At 41.3% G+C, this 13961-nt stretch overlaps 1 protein-coding gene across 1 annotated transcript; it reads right to left on the reverse strand.

The window, feature by feature from the left end:
- Positions 1-7811: 7811 nt before the first annotated feature.
- On the reverse strand, positions 7812-13081 carry TOMM7 (translocase of outer mitochondrial membrane 7). The gene is made up of 3 exons (XM_069007108.1): positions 12925-13081; positions 9225-9273; positions 7812-8030 (listed from the first exon to the last, which is right to left on the reverse strand). The coding sequence occupies exons 1-3, from the start codon at positions 13025-13027 to the stop codon at positions 8015-8017; spliced, it is 168 nt and encodes a 55-aa protein (XP_068863209.1). The 5' UTR covers positions 13028-13081; the 3' UTR covers positions 7812-8014.
- Positions 13082-13961: the final 880 nt, after the last annotated feature.

Genomic DNA, 13961 nt, shown 5'->3' on the forward strand with positions numbered 1-13961 from the left:
ATTTTATTTCCTTTCTAATGGTACCATTCAGAATAGAAACTTATTTAATATGTATTCAACAAAAAAATATTTTCAGAACCCAGAAAAATTGCTGTATAACTTATGTTTTTATAAATTTGAGAGACGGTATTTATGACTTACTTATATTTTTAGATCAAATAAAAGTTGATTTTTAAAAAAAGCTTGTATAACCTGTGTGAACTTTAAATAAGACTAAGGCACTCTATTATATCCAGTTTTAATACCTGCAATTATCAGAATAAGCACTTTCAAGAATTTATCTGGATAATTAGGCCAGGTATCTATATAGCACATATGCACACATATACAGACAACTTGATTACCACATAATTCTTAAAATGGGATATGAAGGAACCAGATGCACTGAAAATGACACTTAAGAATGAACAAGTTCCTGAGAAACAAATCCATCAATGCTCCTGAGAAACAAATGGACAAGTCCCTTATATTTAATAAGGAACACCCTATAAAACTGTTTGTAAGGATCTTCTTACAAGTCAAATAATCTTTTTTAAACAAATAAAGGGGTGAGACAACCACATTAACCACTTTGACATGAATACTATCTTTTGATTAGTTTTATTGGTATCATCCAGGGGAATTTTCCAAGTTTGGTTAAACATTTCTGGCCCCTACCCCAAGAAGCAGAAAAAAAAAATCTAGGTTATTTCCTTAAGCAATATAAATCAGCATATGGCTGCTGAGCAATGCAGCAACATGCATTTGTCTTTTATATTTCACTAGTATGGACAAGCCACATACCATGAATGCATATTCTTGAATACTGTATAGAAAAAAAACTAACAAAACAACCAGAACAGGACTTAAGCCTGAGTACCAAACCACTGAAACTTTCCTTGGCTGCATCATCTGCAGCACTGTAGCTGTGCAGGTACCTCATAAACCCAAACTCAGAGGAATTCACAGACCACACAGGGGATGCAGGCAACAGAAGTCCCTCAAGCTTTGTCCCTAAAATTGGTAAAATATTAATTACCCTCACTTTTTCTTCTGGCACGGTGGGGAAGATGCGGAGATGAAAGGCAGGCCTTGGAATGTCGATGTCAGTAAACTCTCCTCTTCCTCTGACTGATCTGATTGTCCACATATGCATTCCACCACCGGGGATGCCAAAAGAGTGACCAGTCCACCCACTGCTCACATCTCAGATGCTCAAAACAAACCAAACCACTGCTTTGCCCAATATGGTAAAACTGCCATCTCAAGTTGAGCAACATCTGGAGAAGGAATGAGGAGATCTCAAGGAGACCTTTAAAGATGCCTGTAGTGAATGGGTTTTCTAAGAGCACATAAGATCCTACTTTAACTGTGCTGGCACATGCTCCAGGAAACATAGGAAAGCCTGGTTTAGCTTTTTCACTGCTCACATTCACAGGGATTTTCTTCTAGTGACCATTTGGTTAGAGAACTTTCTTTATTATGCCATTAACAGCTATAAGACCCAAAGTGGATCCCACACTGGACCTAATTACTATGTGAGAACACAGAGCGGGGGGGGAAATAAAAAAGACTGACCAAAAGGAAAAGCATCTCCTGGTTTCACTTCTCCCAGTAGACAGTGGCTGCCTGAGATCACCGTTAGTTACTGTGTACACTGCATCTAAACAAACTCACACTGATCTCCTGAAATGCCAAAAATCGTGTAAGAATTGGAGTGCTGAAATCCCTTGCAACTGACAGACAAGCACTGACAGTTCCACCAGCACCCTTTAGCTGATGGCTACCCCAGGCTGTCTGCAATTCTAGTAAACATGTAAATGCTGCCACATTTTAGGGTGCAGAAGATGACCAAAGACTACTATTTGTTGGGTGAGGAGGTCAACTTTCAAGTCCTTCCTGGAACAAAGTGTTATCACTGATGGTGCCACTGAGCTGCCATTATTTCACCTGTGTGGCCTCCACAGCCACCCACAGGGTGTTCTCAGGGTCCTTCAATGCAGCAGCTGCCTTGCTGGCCATCAATCTCCTGTCACAGTGGCAACTTCAGGGACTGCTCCCAGGATCAGCACCACTTGCTGAAACCAACACTCACTGGTGCTTCTGGCACACAAATATTTGCAGTGGGGAATTCAGATGAAGTCAGAGGAGACCTAAACACTGCTGAGCATGATACAGGGCCTCTCAAATGAACCAATTTATCATCCTTTTTCCAGTTTGCTGTGTAGAAAGCATTTTACACCAGTAAACACACAAAGGCATTTATTTTAGTTGGCAGACCAGCACAAACACATAAAAAAACCAGAACATTATTAAAAGTGAGCAGTCCTAACTACACTCAGCAACAATACCTCAACACTTCCATTGAAGAGAGCTCTTCCTAACTAGCAGCCAACTCACTGAGCAAAGAAAACTCAAAAAACCAAAACAACAACAAAAAAAACCCTCTAACACAACCCAAATAAAAAAAGACTCGTTAATAATTACCTAATAGGAAATTACCCACCAAAGCAGCATTTTGGCTGCTGCTGTACAGGACCAGCCTCGCCCTGCACATCCCAGCTAGCCTTTCTCCACATTTCCATTCAGCCTTAGTTGTTAACACCACACTGAGATTTTGGAATGCTTAACAGATAACCAGCTCCCTTCATCCTGCTTCTGAATTCCCAAAGAAGGAAGAAGGTAAAGCTATGTTGAAAAGCATGCATACATTACACAGTATGCAAGAAAAGCCCACAGTATTCAGAAAGTGTTTAAGATGAGAAACAAAATATCCCTATGAGAGCAGCTGCCATAATACCAGAATGCTGGACAAGAGAAAAAAAAACCAAAACAACCCCCCAAAACACCAAAAAGACAGAATGCAAGCTAGTATTGAAGTAATCTATAATAAAAAAGTAGGAGGGTTTTTTTAAGTGATAGTCTCTGAAGTACCATTTTTCTATTTTTTAATCACACTTGTGTAAGAAACTTCTGGAAAAAAAAAAAAATAAAGTGGAAAACATTTCAGCCTGACTGACTTCCCCGGCTGCACTACCATCCCCTACCCAGCACTAGTGTAAACACTAAAATTGCACTGGTGTAAACACTAAGTTTGGAAAAAATTTAGAACAACAGCTACTTGAAAGAGACTGCCTGCATCTCTAGTGCCTCCACAGATTTTATTAACAGCTGATGGTGAGATTAGCAAAACCACACTGATGCTACAAGATATGGAAGAGTTACACCACCAGTAAAGCATGGGAGCAGCATCACTTTTCAGCAGTAATGAGCCATTACGTTGGCTTAGCTTGATGGGAAACTTCCCCTATGTTTGCCACTGTTATTTGTAAATAATAATCTTTTCTAATTTCAATTTAAAAGATAAAATGATGGAAAGGTAAGCATGCAGTAGTATCCATCAAAGACACCACCGTCAAGAGGTGCTGGCAAATATATATATATATTTTTAATATGTATATATTTACGTAACAATAAACTTTGTGACTAAGTCCTTGCTTTTCAAGTCAAACGATTAGATAACAATTTCTGATCTCTCTCAGTGAATTTCTTTCCTCTTCTTCATAAGAGGAAAACCAAAACCCACCCACCCCCTTGTTCCCAAAAAAATGCAACCTCTGCAGGCTTCAACCCTGAAGTGCTACTTCCTCCATGAATTACTATCAACCAGCTTCTGTAATCTAAACATATTTAACCAAGTCCTGGTATATTTTCAAGACTGACTTTGGCAGTCATCAGAAAACACTCCACAGAAATTCTGCAGTCTGGATTTCTATTCAGTGACCAGAATTTAAGATTCAATCTTTCCTGAGAAAAATCTGTTTTAAAAAAAATAAACATTCACCTTCAGAATCAAAACACTGAGATTTGATTTGCCCTTCCATGTTATTTTCCACATAGCAGATAAACATTCCCTCCATCTAACTCATCCTCTAATCCTGAATTAACTTGAGCATAATCAAGAAACAATGTATGCATCCCACAAGCTTAACCAAGAAATGGCTATTGCATCACACATCATCATGGAAAAGTATTTAGAAATTGCAATTAAGTGGTTATTTGCAAAAATTAAATTACTCATATGACATTTAACAGGATGTGGTCTCTCCTCCTGTGGTGAAAACAGATGTAATGAGCTTTAATTTCCAAATATCATCAGTATCATCATAGCTTAAATTCCAAGCCTGTAACAAAATACTTCCAAAAATATCCAAGGTATATATACTTTGATGTAGCAATTTTTCTGATAAAAACCATTATGTCAGGTCTCTGTTTCATTTACTACACAATGCAAGAAGATGAGATCTTAAGCAGCTCTTTGTCACCTACAGCCATTTTGGAAGACAGCTGTACAAAGTAGCAAAGGACAGGTTTTACACTTCACCAACACAGGCCTGTTGCAACAAAATTCTGAACATTGATTTGATCTGCACAGTTTACGTGTTTAAATGTTACAGTTCAGCTAACAGGAGCTTTGCTGATGAATTCATCCAAGGAAAAAATAAAATCACACAGCCTCTGTTTTATAACTGTGGTGAGATACAGTACAGTTACTTTGTACCAGCCGTGTCTACACCACGAATTTGTTGCAGAATTAAAAACCTGTTACAAATTCCCTATCACCTTAATTTTGCCTCACAGTTGGCCAGGCCTTGAAGAGCTTATGGAGCACACAAGTAGGTTTCTTTGTAGATTAAATTATTAAGAACAAAATTATACTGAAAGCCAGATTTTTTTCCCTTTAGTGGTGACACTAAACTGACCGTTCTTTTTATACCCTGCTACCAGGAGATCCACAGTCCATACACCAAGACCAAGAAAACCACCAAACTCTCAAGACTCCCTCTCGGTCCCTTGCATAATTGGTTGTCACCAGGTACAACAGGCTCCAGTGACAGCTGGCATTTCCCTGACACTAAGGCAATCACAAGCACGCTCCACCTCCACTTTGAAGGCACAAAGTACAAAGCCAAACAATCCCTATCTCCAGGTTAAGGTCAATGGGATACCTCAAAGTCAGTACAACCTCCATCAAACACAAGAAGGCATCAAAGATTTTATTTCACACATCTAGACTGTAGCCTTGAGCTCAGCTGTAGAAGTCATTTTTTCAGTAAACTATACTCACTGGCTTTATTCCAACACTAAGAGTTCACAGGACTGCATCACAAACTCCATCACAGAAAACAATCTGCACTTGGCTGCAGAAGGCACTGATTCAGTGACAGACATCAATACAGTCAAGAAGGAAAACTCATACATTCTCTTCTAAGCATCTCCCATGCGACAGTAAAATAAAACTTTCTCAAGTTCTACTGGGAGAAAAATGGAAAAAATCATAGATTAAAACACTTGAAATTAATAACACCCAATTTAAGTCCCCAGCCTCGACAAACATGAGAGTCCTTCCACCTCACTCCATAGACCTGCCCTCTTCTCCCTTGCACCACCAAAAAACACCAGTCTTGCTAAAACTAGCATATTTCCTGACCATATTTAAAGGAACTAAGATTTTACACAGGAATCTGTTTAATGTATAACTTCACAAACCACTGATCTGCTCTTACAAGCACATCCAAGTTTTGTGAAAATGACAAGAACTGCGAAGTAACTTCAAAACACCCATACCAAGGATTTCTTCATTTTTAAACCTGAAGAAAAGTATCTCAGATTTTTTTTGCTATCTTACAATTAATTACCAAGACTTAATGATTAATGCCTATTCTTTTTTCCCCAGGGAAGAATATAAATGTTTATTTAAGGAGAAGTTTCACTCATCTTTTAATTACAGAAAGAGCATTATATGGAATGAAAGTCCGGACATACAAATAAAACATTATACTACATACTGGCGTTCAATTTAACCTGATTTGAAGGTACTATGAAAGACATTTTCCTCCTCAATTCAAAAACCCAAGAGTTCCATGCTAATGACTTTCCTGAAGCACACTTGAGTAGCAGTGAATTACCAAAAATTTCCTACCCGATATGCTTAAAGTAAGAATTGCATAAACAATATTTATCCCATAATTGTAATTCCAAGTTGCAAAAAACGTGAAATGCAACTATTTTTAAGAGAAACTTTCAGCATGGAGACGTCACAGAATGTGGCCTGTGCTTGACATAGCCATGCTTTTGTAAAACTTTTAATGAAAGAGGAAACACTTCCCTATTTCTCTACCTCTTGCCAAATATTATCATTCTTGGAAAGCAGCCAGAGCAACCATGTGGCGGTTAGGACCCACAAACCACATCCCCAAATGTCGGACACACAACAGGGCACATGAAATACACTTCTGCAGGTGTTCGGGTCCATCTACCCACCGCTGCATTTTGGGTATTGTACACCCTTGTGAAATGCAAAATCTGATGGAGAAATACAAGTTACTTCACACTGAATACTGTATCCCTTAGTACTGAGTATCTCAGGTTACTGCATGAAATTCAACAGAAGAAAAATGTTCCTAATCATGATTAAAGCCACTATCAAGTACCAACAGATTATTTCATTACTATTATCATTAGTATCAGTCAAGAAAAAGAATCAAAATTTTAATTCCCTTCATAATTTAAGACACATGAGCAGTTACATTAATCTTAAGTTACCATAGGAGAAAAGGCACTAGAAAGGCTGCACTAGCAAAAGGAAATACAGTCATGAGAAAATGTTCTGTGTTCAGTCCTTGCTCTGTTCCACTGTCAGCAGTCTATCAGCATTAGCCATGCCAGTATTTCATGGCATTTGATTACCATGATTAATGGAATTTTAAGGAACATGCTGGTTTGCACTAGCTCTCATAAATGTTTTCACTTTTTTCTTTCCAATTCTTGTCTTTCAATTTAAGTTTTCTCCCTTGGCTCATTTCTCTCTATTTTTCCAATCACAGCCCTTAAACATAGTAACATTTTATCATGAATTTTCATATGGCAGATTAAAAACTGAGGAATCTCCTATTCTTAAACATTTAATTTATATAAAAACTGTCTGAAAATCTGTGGGGTTAAAAAAAAAAGGCCATGCCAAAATCTAGAATACCTTTGTTGCAATGACAATTCAGGGCCAATAAACATTATTTTATAAAAATCACCACAAACCACCCTGCACAGCTCTGGAAGGGAGAGAGCAATCTACCCAACACAGCTTCTATTTAAGAGAAACCAAGGAGTCACCTTTTTAGCACTTGAACTTCAGCATTAGAAGGGAGAAAACCAACTGAAACCAAAACAACCATGGTCCAAAAAGCAAGACTTCAGCATAAAAATGAAGCATATACCTTGTTTAGTGTACTTGTTTTCTTCTTTCAGCTATACATTAGTAACTTCCTCTTACAGTTAGAGCAATGTATACACATAGACCCAGAGCACTCACCTGCTGTGCCCTCCCACCCCATCCTATAGCCCAGAAAACACAGAGAGTATTTAAAGGTCAGTTTAGCAGAAAATTATACTTTTTAGCATGTGACTGTGCTAGAAAACACAAACATACACATCCCTCAATCCTTACTGTATCCACAGATAAAAGAATCCGAGAAGGAGGAAAAAAAACCCAAGTGGATCAGCACAGTAACCAGCCACAGAGGCTTACCAACACTTGGGCAAGGAACCTTTGAAGAATACTGAAGTATTTAAAACTTTAGCTCAATTTTCTGGTTACTGTGAAGATAAAGAGGAATCTTTACTCAAAAGACGATCGTTAACAAAGATAAGCATGGGGGTTAAATATCACCATATTTTGAAAAAAAACCACAAAAAAACCAAAACCCCCACCATGGGTCTCTGTAATAAATAAATTATTACATGATACTTATGCAAAGACTTAAAAACAATGTGTATCCATTCAAATTGTATTTATTTAATTACACCGTAATGCAAATAAGTTAGGTCCATATAAACTTCATTTTGTTGTATGTACAACCTATGTCATTAGCAAGCTGATTGAGCCAGCTGGTCTAAGTGTCGGCCTCATCCTCTGGAATGTACGCATCTTCTGACACTCTGTCCATCAGCTGCGTCTAGAACAGGACCACCACAGCCTTCATCCCCAAAGTAGACTGAAAGGGGAGGGGGGAGGAAATGAAAGTCAGATTTGCAGCATGTACTTGTCTTTAAATTGGTATTTGTAAAACACAAGTCTGGAGGAACAGCTCTATAAACATACAGAATAAATGCTAGCTCCCAAAATACTGAAATAATGCCACCTTTAAAGTAAAATTTAAGCCTACAGAGCAGCAGCATGTGCTCACAAAAATGAGCATCTGTAAGCTCTGGATTAGACCAAACATCTGCTTGGGGTATCTATGTATATATATATTCTGGTACAAAACATGTATTTAACACTGTACAGATGCACACCAAAAAAAGAAGTCTCAAACCACTAGCAAAGCTAATCACAGAAACACTGTGAACAAGCAAACAACTGCAGCAATTTGGTTACTAAGACAACAGAAGATTCAACTGAAATTGTAATATGATCTTACTACTTCTTTTCCCATATTTTCTACTGAATCACTGAATCCTAAAAGTGGGATTTCTAGACACTGTAACTATGTGAAGCTAGAAGAATTAATCTATGACTCTGCAAACAATACAGTCCATCAATTATTTGTTTCAGGAATATCTGGTCCTGCATAGTAATCAAAGGTATTTCTTGAAAAACAGAAGACCCACCCTTTCTTCAAAACTTTAATTAGCTTGACCCAAGGATGCCCTTCAATAAAACTCAAATATCACTATGACTTAAGCATTACTAATGCCATAACATTGCAGCATAACAAAGAGCCCCACAAGAAAGAGACAACATGAGCCAAATGCACTTTGCTTCATGTCAGTGACTAATATTGAAGGATATAACCCTTTATTTCATGCAACTGTTATGCAGTGCTATTCCCTCATTTGCTAAGGCAGAAGGAGATTGCGTTTTGGTTTAATTGTTCTAGAAAGATGAGAAGTTATTCTTCAGTGCAGAAACTTGCACAAACTAGCTCTACAACAGATTAGAAGGGCAGCTAGCAGGCAAAAGACACAGCAAGTTCTGTATCTTAAAAACCATGCAGGATTAAGAGAAAGGCCTTCCCAAGAACTAGAACTTTGCTGACTTGTCATTTGAATTTCTGAAGAAACAAGAACCACAACAATTAAAAACAAGGGATGGAAGCATCAGTCACAACTGTTGCTGGCTGGAGACAACACCCACACCAGTAACTATCTGCACTGGGTTTCTATGTACATCTGGAACCAATACATACCTCCAGATAGTTGGCTCAGGCATTCCAGGATCTGCACCTCTTTTAAAACCTGAAGTGAAACACACATTACAAACATATATAAAAATAAATATGTGCAGAGTCCTACATAGTTAAATCAAAATATTCCAGCCCATTAAAATGCAATAAAAAAGAAAACTACTGAACAGAGAATTATGATTTGTGAAGCTGTGCACTAACCTGAACAAAAACTGCCGTTCTTATGAGGGTTAGAAAGCAAAGAAAATAAATACAAGTGTACACTTTTCTTTTTTCAAGAAGTCCTACCTGCATCTTTACCTGACTTAATATTCAGGGTCTACTAACTATGTGAGATCAAGGAAGTCATCTGTCCCAGATATCAATACGCACATAACTTTACAGACACACAAACACACAGATTTTAAATGTTTTTTGGAACGCAACCTGGCAGGGCTCTACCAACAGAGAGCCTGTAACTGGTGTAGAGTGAGCACCTTGAGGCCTAACAGGCAATCCTCCAATGACATCTGACACAGAACTTAAAAGCAGTATTTCAGCAACAGTTCACTCCATTTAGCATGGCAGAATGCTAAATGTTAAATCAATTAAACCTCAAATCTTCTATTCTGACTGGCACTTTTTTGAAAAAGTTACTTACTACTAAAGCTTGCAAACAAACAAGATGTTTTCTAATGCCCGGGGAAATGAAAGTTAACTACAAAGAGTTCATTTCCAGCCAATGACTCAAATAAACCAATTGATTAAGTATATGTATGCTAGGGAAGCAACTGAAGGTTTAGTGTATGAAGTATCTTTGCTCTCTGGACTGTAAAATAAATGTCTTGAAACAGAATCATGCAATTCAGGCACTATTCAACACTCCTGGCTATCTAGAAGTGAATGCTTCATGAAAAATATATTATTTCCCTCATTTACAGAAAATAAATAATTAATATCATCTTGCCTGAAACACAGGCCACAAAGGTTAATGGAAAAACTTCCATTAACTTCACATGCACTGGAAAAGCATTTTGAAGACAACCTTGAGTGATTTGAGGCTATTAGACATCCTGACCTGAGTTCTTTAGATGCCATACTGTCCAGCAACACAGCTTAAAATTGCAGTCACACTGTGCATGTGAATGTTTCTGGCTCCTCCCCTCACCCCCAGTATTTTTAAATAAGCAAACCAGGTTTAACAAAACTGCATTGGTCTAATTTACTGACTTAAAAGCAGGGTAGCCACTTCAAAGTAAGTTTAAAAAAGTACAACAAAACCCCACCAATGACCTATAATTGCACATTCACATACCGGGCTCCTTGTACATGCCCCGAGCTAAAAAGCCTTTCAGACAAAGTTAGAGGCTCAAATTTTCTGACCATTTCCTTGCCTATGTTTAGTTTAGCATGTATTTTATACACAGAGGGGTCACACCGTCCCTCCCAGATTCAAAAGTAATCCCAGTAGAGAAGAGGTTCTTCCAATCCTGCAGACTCTGAGTACATGCCACCTCCCAATAAATGTCTATGGCAACCAAGGTAGCATCTGCACATCCCCTTCCCATCTGCTTATACTTTCATTACTGCAGATAAATTTATTAAGAAGGCAATGCAGATGTGGAACAGCACTTTTATTTTCTAAAGATAGGAACCTAAACTACTTTAGTTTAGTTACTAAAATTTCTCACTGCTACATTAACAAAAATATACTAGGCACCCTGGTGTTAGTACCACTGTAAATATAGTAAGGTGGCTTTATACAATTTGAAGTAACTTATTTCATGTCCTCTGATGTCACTAAGAACAAAGAGCATCTTTCCCATATCCACAGACACTGCCACGGAAGTAAAATCAAAACAAAATTTCAACAACAAATTAGGTCACAAAAAACTGCTGAAATTCCCACACAAAACTTAATAATTTAAAATAACTGATAAACTAAAAACGGAAATGCAATTAAAGTTCAGACCTAATAATGCTAATTAGTTTTTTCCATAGTTTTTGAAGTTACTTCTTTTGCTTGTAGTTGTTGTTGAAGCACTTCTGTAACAGCTGAAGAGACAAATGTTTCCCTGGTTGCTGTCTATTAAACAGCCAAAGCCCTTCAAACTGGACACTGCATTCCCCTCAATTAATCAAAACAACCTATCAGATTTGGCCATAAACACATCAAGCTCCCAGCCCTTCTTCATGTTCGCATGCAATGCAGAGATGCCTGCCTGGTTTAGGTGCTTTTCCCAAAAGGCCCGACAGCTTGGGCAGAAAGTAAGCCATATGAATTGCAGGGATCAGCCTTCCTGGGCCCCCCATCATAAAAGAAGTGAACGAAAGTGTCAGGCCTGTGGCACATGTGCCTGTTTTAAGTGGGTCAAGTTCTTTAACAAGGACAGCTGATGGCATACAGCTCTAACTCAGCAGGAGAACTACCGTGTAGTAGTGATGCCTGGCCAGCCCGGTGACAGGAAGCAAAATATATCCCGGGCACCAGGCAAAACATCAAGGCATCCCCTTAACGTTCCAACGCAGCTTGGAAACAGGAGCCACACCATTTTTGGTGGGAGAGAGAGTACATTGCTGGAAATTCAACCTCAGCCCTCTAGAGGCTGGCAATGCCCTCAGTGCCAAAAAGCAACGCTCTCAGCGTCCTCCTCACCACAGACTCCCTGGTGCACAAAGCACAGCCCTGACTTCTACAGCAGGCAGTCCCTAACACAGGGCGAAATCGCAGCCCCATTTGCTGTTCGGCCGCTTCGGTGCTCTGCCCACTCCCCAGAGGGGCCCTCACACAGGATTGGCCTCCAGGCAAGAAAAAGGGCAAAAAACTCTTTATTACAGAACCACTGAATTGTTAGGGTTGAAAGGGACCTCTGGAGATGCCCTAATCCAACCCCCTTGCCAAGGAAGGATCACCTACAGCAGGTTACACAGGAACTCATCCAGGTGGGTTTGGAATGTCTCCAAAGAGGGAAACTCCACGACTTCCCTGGGCAGCCTGTTCCAGTGCTCTGCCACTCTAAACGCAAAGAAGTTCTTCCTCATGTTGAGGTGAAACTTCTTGTGCTATGGTTTATAGCCACTGCTCCCCATCCTGTTGCTGGGCACCACTTAAGAGGCTGGCACCAACCTCTTGGCTGGCACCTGTGTTTGAGTTATTTGTATGCTTTAATGAGATCCCCTCCCAGTCTTCTCTACTCTTCTCTGGACTAAACCGGCCCAGCTTCCGCAGTCTCTCCCCATAAGAAAGATGCTTCAGTCCCTTAATCATCTTCATGGCCCTGTGCTGGACCCCCTCCAGCAGCTCCTCGTCTTTCCTGTACTGACGAGCCCAGAACTCGACGCCAGCTGTGGCCTCGCTAGGGCCGAGTAGAGCGGGAGGATCACATACTACTTTCTTACAAAGAAAGGAAAAAAAAACCAAAAACATACAAACACACAAACAAAAACCCCAACAATAACAAAAAGCCTCCCCGTCTCGTAGTTCTGCCAAGGGCAACCGCGCCCTCCCTTCCGCACATGCGCGGCGATGGCCGCGGGGGACGGGCGGCGGGAGGAGCGCGGCGGGGCGGCCCTGCTCGCCCGGGCCCTTCCCTCGGCCCCGCCGCTCCCCGGCAGCGTCCGGACGGGCCGGGGGGCGGAGAGCGGCCATCAGACCCAGCCGCCCCAGACCCGGCCTCGGCAATGGCCGCCGAGGACCCCCGCGCGTCTCCCGCCCGGCACTGACCGAGATAGAGCACTACGGGGATGAAGCCCCAGCGGATGGCGAACTGGCCGCCCTTGAAGAGCTGCTGTAGCCGCTGCTTGGCCTCCTTGCTAAGCTTCGGCATCCCGGCGGCGGGGCTGAGAGGAAGAGGAGGAGAAGGAGGAGGAGCCCAGCCTCACTCGTAACAGCGCCGTGCGCTGGGCGGGACCCATCGCTGGGCTGCGGGGCGGGGACCCGGGCTGGCTGTACCCTCGGGCGGGCGAAGGAATGGCGGCCGCAGGGGTGTCCTGTGCCCGCCTGCCCGCGCCCCAGGCTGAGGGGTCGGCAGCGGGATCGGCCCAGCGGGGCTGTGAGGGGGCGCGGGGGCTACGAATGCTGTGGGTCTTCCTCGCCCGCCTTGGGTTCTGCCGCACTCTTGTGCTTGTTTCTTCCCCGGAGCTGTCGAGGTGTTGGGCGCACGCCGCCTCTGGAGGGTGGGAAGTGCCTTTGGTAAGTGAAGGGTAGAGATGGTGTTTCTGGAGGAAACTGGAAATGCCTCTTCATGAAGCTCTCCATGAGGCCGTGTCAGGGAAGTTTTAGGCTGGATATCAGGAAAAGGTTCTTTACCCAGAGGGTGGTTGGGCACTGGAACAGGCTCCCCAGGGAAGTGGTCACAGCACCAGCCTGACAGAGTTCAAGAAGTGTTTGAACAACGCTCTCAGGTACATGGTGTGACTCTTGGGGTGTCCTGTGGAGGCCCAGGAGTTGGACTTCGATGATCCTTGTGGGTCCCTTTCAACTCAGAATATTCTGTGATCTTTGATACCAGGCTGTGTGATGTATTCAGTCCATGGAAACAAGGAGTTCAGGGAGTGGAAACTTGACTAGAAATATGGGGAGAGAGCTGATACCTAGAAACTGCCAGTACAGCGCTTGGAGCTTGTTGTCCTTACAAACCTCAGAGCCTGGATAAGCACTGAGGCACTTTCTTTTTTAACTAATAAATGAGTGGTCTCTGTCCTTGCAGTGCCCTAACCACCAAGCTACTATTTGTTTCACACAACTTACATGACATCTTG

The sequence above is a fragment of the Aphelocoma coerulescens genome, chromosome 2, assembly GCF_041296385.1.
Source record: "Aphelocoma coerulescens isolate FSJ_1873_10779 chromosome 2, UR_Acoe_1.0, whole genome shotgun sequence".
NCBI classification, from domain to species: Eukaryota; Metazoa; Chordata; class Aves; order Passeriformes; family Corvidae; genus Aphelocoma; species Aphelocoma coerulescens.

Bases quoted from the DNA above. Each gene is read 5' to 3' on its own strand.
- TOMM7 (XM_069007108.1), bottom strand. From the start codon at position 13,027: ATGCCGAAGCTTAGCAAGGAGGCCAAGCAGCGGCTACAGCAGCTCTTC. The intron at 9,274-12,924 runs GTCAGTGCCGGG...GTTTCACTTCAG, and splicing joins CCCCGTAGTGCTCTATCTCG to GTTTTAAAAGAGGTGCAGAT.